This window comes from Pelodiscus sinensis, chromosome 1 (genome assembly GCF_052426305.1).
Source record: "Pelodiscus sinensis isolate ZL-2025 chromosome 1, ASM5242630v1, whole genome shotgun sequence".
Taxonomy (NCBI): domain Eukaryota; kingdom Metazoa; phylum Chordata; order Testudines; family Trionychidae; genus Pelodiscus; species Pelodiscus sinensis.
The window spans coordinates 135,340,837-135,349,196 of NC_143052.1; the positions used below are offsets into that span (position 1 = coordinate 135,340,837).

Here is an 8,360-nt window from a genome sequence, read left to right on the forward strand (position 1 = left end):
GCCCAGGGCTGGAATAGCAGGGGGCTGCAGGGCAGGGCTGAGGGGCACTGGCAGGGCTGTGAGGGGAGCCCAGGGCTGGAATAGCAGGGGGCTGCAGGGCAGGGCTGAGAGGCACTGGCAGGGCTGTGAGGGGAGCCTAGCACTGAAAAATTGGGGACTGAAGGGCTGTGCAGTGGGGAAGCTTGTTGTTTGCTAATCCTAGTAGTTGCTGCTTTTGTAAAGTCCTGACCTGCGGCGCGTTAACTGGACAATATCACATCAAGCCCTGACCCAGGCAGATGTGTAATTTTTCTCACTGTCCCTCCCTTTCCCTGATGGTCCCCCTCCTACCTCCACAAGCTAAGCGATGAGTCTCAGACTTTCCTCCTGCAACTGGAACAAGAGGTGGAGGTGAAGGGCTTGAAACCAGCCAACATCAAAGTCTATGATTTCTATCAGCCAGGTGGGTTGTGGTGGCTGCTGTGCTTCCAGGCAGGGAGCTGAGGCTCTTCTTGGCCTCTAAGCTCTGGCGGACAGTAGTAGGCTTCAGGCTCGGCACACTCTCCCCAGGTGTAATTCTGGCTTTGCTTCTCATTGCAGAGGAGCGAGCGCTGGCTGACTATAATGCCGTCTGTAGCTGAGGTAGGTGTGAGCTCTGGCACGGCTCGGGGAGCTGACAGCTGGGGAGGAGGTGGGTGACAGTGGATGTCTGGGGTGGGGCATGACAGGAATGCAGAGGGCAGGCGATGCCCCAGAAGAGGCGGGGAGTGGGGGACTGGATACTTTTCAGGACACAATGAGGAAGCTACTGCAGGTGACGGGGGAAGAGGGTCTGGGTGACAGTTCTGTAGGGGCAGAAGAATCTCCCTGCCGTGGTGGGAGTTGAAACCCTTGTGGTGGGAGGGAGGAGTTGTGGGGAGGCCGGAGCTCTGCTTACCATGGAGCAATCAGGAAGCAGCAGCCAGGATGGTGTCACCCACTGTAGGGAAACAAAGAGAGATCTGGCCTTTGGAGGGGGCTGAACTATTTGCCTAATAGTAGTTGCTGAAAGCCCTACCAACACCAGGCAGCATGGCTGGCTCAGTGCAAGTTGGCTTTGAAGGGAAAAAACAGAAGCCCTGCGCCAGCTGGTCTAAGTCAGAACTCTGACCAAGGAGCTCAGGAGCCCACCCATTACTGGCCGAGGCAGGGCCTGTGCCAAAGCCCACTGAGGCCAAGGGGTAGGGGAGGGGCCTGCCGGTTACCATATGTCTGTTTTTTTCTGGACATGTCCTCATTTTCCCATGTTAAATTTCCATCTGGCCGGCTTTTTAAAATGGCAAAAAATGTCCAGGATTTTTTGCCCTGCAAAGGGGATTGGGGAGGGGGTGGTGGCACTTGCCTGTCAAATGGAACATTTGGAGACATGTGCCCAGATGTTAACAGCTGGTCTGCACATGTGCCCCAGCACCTGGAGGGAAAAGTGTGTGGCTGCAACAGGGGCTCTCAGACCCAGGGCATCACCCACCACCCCACTAGATTTATTTCCCTGGCTCTGTGGGAGGGAAAGGGCAGTGGGTTAGAGTGAGGGCCTGGGGGGGTGCCTGGCTCTGGGCAGGGGTGGGACATTGGGTTACAGCAGGAGGACTGGGGGGTACCTGGATCTGGAGGAGGGGAGGGACATTGGGTTAGAGCAGGAGGGCTGGGGGGTGGTTGGTTCTGGGGGTGGGCAGGGGCACTGGGTTAAAGCAGGGAACTGGGTGTTAGAACTTCTGGCTTCTTTCCTTTCCTATCAGTGGGCAGTGGGTCTGTGGGTTAGATTTGGGGGTTCTAGTCTCCACTCTGTGAGGACTGTGGGAGCTGGTACTTGGTGGGGTGGGTAGGGGAAAGGAAGGGATTCTGGGAAGCAGGATTCCTGGGTTCCTTTTCTAGCCAGGTCACTTCTCTCCTCTGTGCCTTTAACTTCATGCCCCAGGACGGGTCCCAGCCAGCAACCTCCCTGCCCCCCTACTCTCCTCCTGCCCCTGCAGCAGCCTGGGCTGCCGGTGGGTCCGTGGCACTGCTGGAGCCCGCACAGCTGTGTGTCTCAGGGCGGTGCAGCGGGGAAGTGGGAACCCGGCATGCGGCGTCCCCTCGTGCCACGAGAGCCAGTGGGGGCAGCGGCAGGCCCAAGGCACCAGTAAGGAGGTGGCCAGAACCCCGGGCTTGGCGTGTGCAGGAACGAGTTTGCTGGCTCCCAAGCCTGGCCGCCTGTGTGGGTGGAGCAGTTGCCACTGCAGTGGCACAACAGGCACCAGGTGTCCTCGTTTGAAAGTTCAAATATGGTCACCCTACCAAGGGGAGGGATTGTGCAGGACCACACCATCCCTGCCCACCTCTCCTTGCTCTAACGCTGCAGCCCGGCTGCTTTCCTGGCTGATACCATGTGGACAAAAGCTCCCAAGTGTGTGGGGGGAGCCGCACCCCCTGACTGCTAGGTAATTGCTCTGCCCTCTCTTCCAGCGCAGGGGGAGGAGGCTGGATGGACGTGGGGCATCCAGCTCCCACCACGGCTCAGTAGGATTCCTGCAGCCTCCTTGCCGGGAAGGCAATGGCTGGGCTGCGTTGTGGGGGACCCGTGAGGGATTCGTGGAGGAGCTTCCAGCTGGGGAGACTGGGTTATTGCTTCCTGCCCTGCCCCCAGGTCCGGCCTGATTTTTCTTCCAGGGGACGGTGTCTTTGGCTTCAAGTCCATTTGCTCTGGGGATTTGCCAGAGGAGAATTAAACAATTGCACACTAGGTCTCCACTGTTGGTCTCATGGTTACAATGGAATGGTGGGACCCCCACAGGGATGATGGCCACCAGAGGCGAGCTCCTGGCTCCTCTGTTGCCCTCCCTTTGCCCTCATGGCCTTTCCCAGCACTACCCTCATCAGAGACCTTTCCTGCACTTGGAGATGGGCAGGAAGGGGTGGAGTTAACAGCTGGACCTCAAACCCCTTTCTCTGCACATCCCTGTCTCTCAGGTAAGCCACCTCCGCCACTGACTCATACTCCTCCAGGCTCTTACTCATTAGCTGCCCTTTCTAAGGCACGGGCAGGTCTACAGCACACCATAATTGGCACTACATCTGCTGAATGACCCAGTTCCAGAGATGAGTAACCGAGTGCCCTGTCAGCAGGCCCAAGAAGGCCGACTGCCTTCAACCCCCTAGGACGAAGCCCGCCCTGGACTGTCAGTCTGTCCATGCCAGCCAGATGGCAGCTTTGAAACAAACATGGAGAAGGTCGTGCTGCCTGTAGTGCAGACGTGTGAGGATAGGGCAGGCCCCTCCCTGTTTCCACCTCCGCGCACCATTCCTGCTCAGCCCTGGCTCCCACTCCCTGTCTGATTTTGCACTTTCACACAATTGCACTAAGCACAACAGAGGAGTCATCATCCCCAAGCTGTCTTCCTAACACTTCAGTTCTCGCTGCTGCCACCTGTGCCCTTCTCCATGAACAGGTGGATAAAACAGCTCCCTTGAGAAATTTCAGTCTGAGTCGGGATAATTGTAACAAACTGGTAGGCTATTCTAAGCCATGAACTTCAGGGGGTAGCCAAGTTAGTCTGTTACAGAAAAAAACAGCAAGCAAATGGTCTGGTAGCACTTTACAGACTAACATATAGACGGGATCATGAGCTTTCGTGGGCACAACCCACTTCTTCAGATGACCGAGTTATGATTAGTGGATAAGGAAACTCGAAATAAATAGGAGAAGGGAAGGGGGGGAGAGGAGGAGGAAGAAAGATGCTCTGTGGCCCACCCCCTACCTCTGCATAAATTATCAGAAGAAAGGGTGCTAAACCTGAGTAGATAAAGTTCAAAGTCAGTGGATGGATAAGGCAGGAAGGATACCATTCAGAAAGTAGTTAGCACCTTCATTGATAAAGGTTCCACCACTCCAAATCTTGATTAAGTCCATAAATAATTGAATTGAATTTACGTATGAGTTGTAATTCCAAGTTTTCCCTGTGGATTTGACTGGAGGAACTGGCCTGTGACAAGACTGCCATGAAGTTACTAATTGATCAGAAGCTGGCATCAGGCAATTGATTAGTCCCAGCATGCCTAATCTCCCCATAGTATCTGACAGCAGCATAGCATGACTGCTGGAAAGCTGGGGGAAGGGGCATCTGTTCCTACTCTTTGAAGAAGAAAGCAAAGGACTTACAAAGTGTCCCTGGTTGAAGTGGGGGAGGAGGAAGAGAAACACACACACCCCGGAGAGAAAATACCACAAGCAGCCAGTGGAGATTTAAGACACATTGGTCACATGGCCCTTCCCAGCAAGAGTAAGGGTAGCAGTCCTCTCCTGCTGCTTCAAGATCTTACGCCCACGTGACCACAAGTGCAGTGCCGACTGCACCCAGCAGAAGGCATATCTATGCCAGCCTGGCCATTACCACAGTGTTTGGACCCCCAGCATTTGTATCTGAGAATTTTAAAGCATTTTACGCACCTGAATGAGCATCACCTCATCCTTTAGGAACAGGTTCCCATCTCCATGCCCCTTTTAGAGCTAAGAGGAAAGGGAAGTCCACAGATTGAATTACTAGTCCAGGGTCATCCAGCAGAGCCAAGAGGAGATTTTGGATGTCTAGGTTCTAAGTCCTGTGCTCTGCCCATACACAGCCCTGCCTCTGGAGAAGGACCCTGTAGCTCTAATGACATTAATCTGTAAGTACTAGGGTTGCCAACCCTCCTGGTCTCTCAGAGAGGCTCCTGGAATAGAGCTTCATCTCCTGGAAGCTACTGAAGTCAAACTGGAAGATTTGAGGCTTCTAAAAGTCTGTCAGTGCAGTGAGGCTAAGGCAGGCGCCCTGCCCGCCCTGGCTCCTTGCCACTCCCGGAAGTGGTTGGTATGTTCCTTTGGCTCTTGTGGAGGGTGGCAGCAGGATGCATGCACAGCCCCCCCTTTCTCCGAGCACTGACTCCACAGCTGTCATTGGTCAGGGGCTGCAGCACCATGCTGGCTGCTTCTGGGAGCAGCACAGGGCCAGACAGACAGGGAGCCTGCCTTAGCCCTGTTGCACCACTGACCGGGAGCTGCTTGTAGTAAGCATTTCCCAGCTGGACCCTGCACCCCTCATCTCCTCCCATATCCCAACCCCCTGCCTCTGGCTCAGGCTCACATGCCAAACCTCGGTCCCAGCCCAGAGCCCGCACCCCCATCTGCATGCAGCCTTTCACCTTCCAGCACCAGATGCAGCTAGTCAGAGGGGAAGCTGGGTGAGGGGGGGCATCAGCCACGTGACCCCCTCAGTCCAGGGAAGGACAATCCCCTCCAGCCAGACCCTGCATCTTTCTGCCCCTGCTCAGCCCCCTCCCCGCCCTTGCTCCACTCCTGCCCCACCTCCTTCCCCAACCAAGCTGATCTGGGAGGCTAGCAGGGCTGGCGCTGGCAGCAGTGTTCTGCCATCCCTGCACTCACAGGCTGCAGCGGGGGAAGTGGAGCAAGGCGGCCCTGCTGCTTTGTTCCCTCGGCCAATGCATCTCCCCTCTTCCCTCGAGGGAGTGCGGGGGTGGTCCTGTGCCCTCTCCCAGCAGTAGGGTTGCCTTGCTCCATTTTTCCTGCTGCTGCTGGTGAATGCAGGGGATCAGAGCCCTTCTGTGGCCACCATTCCCCCACTAGACTGCCTGCTGGCTGCTGGACGGCCCCTCCTGCCCATGGTGTTTGGGGGTTTGCAACGCCCTGTACTCCCTCGTGTCTCTCCTGTTCGGTACCAATTCTATCCAGCCCCAACTGGGGGGACGGGATGGCTCAGGGAGCTCAGCAATACAGACTCACTCCAGAGCAATAGTCTCACCACTACACTTTAAAACACTGACAAAAGCATCCTGCTTAAACACATTTGAAACTTCTTTATCTGACCCTACATTACTGTCTGTCTCTCTCAACCAGAAGAGACCAGACTCTAGAAGGAGTGATCACTCCTTTGGCCACTAGATGGCGCTGCAGCACCACACATCCCCACTCTTTAGTTTCTCTGGGTTGGGATGATCTGCACTGGCCCTCATCCCAAACAGATCCCATAAATGGCATCCTGCTGCATGCTGGTCCCCTCCCACTGAACACTGTTACCCAGGACAGTGTCTTTCTTGCAGGCCTCCCAGGCTGTGCCAGGTAGTCACATACAGAGCATGAGAGGATGCTCTCACAGGCAGGGGACACCGTAGTCTTACAGCATTTTCTTCTGTAGAAGGCAAAGAAACCATAAAAGCGGAGCCAAATGCAAGGCTAGACCACTTGCTTGCAAGAAAAAGAGAGAATGCCAAAACCCTTGACTGGCTAGACTCTCTGTCATAAGCCCTGTATTGGTAACACCTATTGGGGATTCTCCTTTAGCTTGAGTGGTATGGGCCTCAGCTTTTGGAGCAGTAAATTCCAAGAACAGTGTCAGCTTTGGTGGCCGCAGAGTTGGCTCAGAAAGACCTGACTACCTTACATGTCCCTATCTTCTGTCTTCTTCTATGCATAAAGTATCAGAAGAAAGGGTGCTAAACCTGAGTAGATAAAGTTCAAAGTCAGTGGATGGATAAGGCAGGAAGGATACCATTCAGAAAGTAGTTAGCACCTTCATTGACAAAGGCTCCACCACTCCAAATCTTGATTAAGTCCATAAATAATTGAATTGAATTTGCGTATGAGTTGTAATTCCAAGTTTTCCGTGTGGATTTGACTTGAGGAACTGGCCTGTGACAAGACTGCCATGAAGTTACTTCTTGAAGGTCTTAGGGAAGATATATTATTTTCACTGTTACCTAAATCACCCATCACAGTGCATCTGGCCTCTCTGTCTACATTCCCTCACACAAAATACACGAAAAAACCATAAAAAACCAACAAATAGTCTTACAGCACTTCAGAGTCTAACAAAAAAGGTAGATGGTATAATGAGCTTTTGTGGGCACAACCTACTTCTTTGGATGAATGGTGTTAAGGGATCCAGGTTCCAAATAAACAGCAGAGAAAGAGAGGGGACAGAGGAGGGTGGGGGAAGAGAAGGAAAAAGAAGGGGAAAAGGAATTGTCAATTAGAGTATCCATGCTAAACGAAGCCCCACCCACTCGAGAGAGTCACCACCAGCTGCCCCCTTAGGAAGGCCAAATAAGGGACACCCTGAAGGTAGGGAGGTGGGGTGGGTTGTGTAGTGGGATAGGGCATTGGCCTGGGGATCCCAGGGTTGTGGGCACAACCTCCACCCACCCTGACATTGTTCTTACACCCAGCACCAATTGCCCAGGGATGGAGCTGGCTCCCCATTAGGAAGGCAAGATAAGAGACGCCCTGAAGGTAGAAAGATGCTCTTAAATACCCTGTGCTTAGGTTTTTGTCTCATTGGGATGTGGAATGTAGTGGGCCAGCCACACAAGGTCTTTGTTGAGACCTCTGTTGCAGGTATCACACTTGTAAATGAAATTAAGTTATGCAGCCTCCCTTTCAAGCTGTTTTTTTTTAAAATTGGTTTGTAATAAAACGGTGACTTTGAGATCCATTAGTGAGTGCCTGGGCAAGTTGAAATGTTCCCCAACAGGTTTCTTTGTGTCACCTTTTCGAATATCTGATATCCATTTATCCTTTGTTGTAGAGAGTGTCCAGATTGACCAATATCCTTGGCAGAGGGGCATTGCTGGCACTTGATGGCATAGATCACATTGGTGGATGTACAGTTGTATGAGCCTCTGATGTGATAGTTTATGTGGTTAGATCCTGTGATGATATCACTTGTGTATATGTGAACAGAGTTGGCACTGGGGCTGATTGAAAGGTTGGGTTCCTGGATGATTATGAAGGAGATGCGCTGCATGGTTTCTGGAAATAATTTATTTGAGGTTAGGGAGTTGTCTGTAGGTGAGGATTGGCTTGTCCCCCAAGGCCTGTGAGAGTGAGGGGTCATTTTCCAGGACAGGTGGCAGATTGTTGATAATACATTGAAGGGTTTAAGTAGGGAGCTGTAGGTGATGACAAGTGGTGTCCTGTTGTTTTCTTTGATGGGCTTGTCTTAAAGAAGCTGCTACTTGTCTGGCTCTGTAAATCTGTTTTTTTACTTCCCTGGGTGGGTATTTAAGTTTTAAAAATGCCTGATATAGATCCTGCAGGTGTTTGTCTCTGAGGGTATGTTCGAACTAGGGTGGCTAATGTAGGCATTCGAAGTTGCAAATGAAGCCCGGGATTTAAATATCCCGGGCTTCATTTGCATCTTGCCGGGCGCCGCCAATTTTAAATCCCTGTTAGTGCCTGCGGCTACACGTGGCACGGAATAGGTAGTTCAAATTAGGCTCTCTAATTCGAACTACTGGTACACCTCGTTCCACGAGGAGTAACGGTAGTTCGAATTAGAGAGCCTAATTCGATCTACCTACTCTGTGCTGCGTGT

The 8,360-nt window shown here is 52.8% G+C and overlaps 1 protein-coding gene across 1 annotated transcript in view; it reads left to right on the top strand.

Moving 5' to 3' along the window:
- Positions 1-8,149, top strand: part of LOC102453242 (alpha-2-macroglobulin-like protein 1) — a 45,042-nt gene extending 36,893 nt beyond the window's left edge. The window contains 1 exon segment of the mRNA XM_089773887.1: positions 340-8,149. Coding sequence (XP_089630013.1) covers positions 340-483 — 144 coding nt within the window. The 3' untranslated portion in view covers positions 484-8,149.
- The last annotated feature ends 211 nt before the right edge of the window (positions 8,150-8,360 follow it).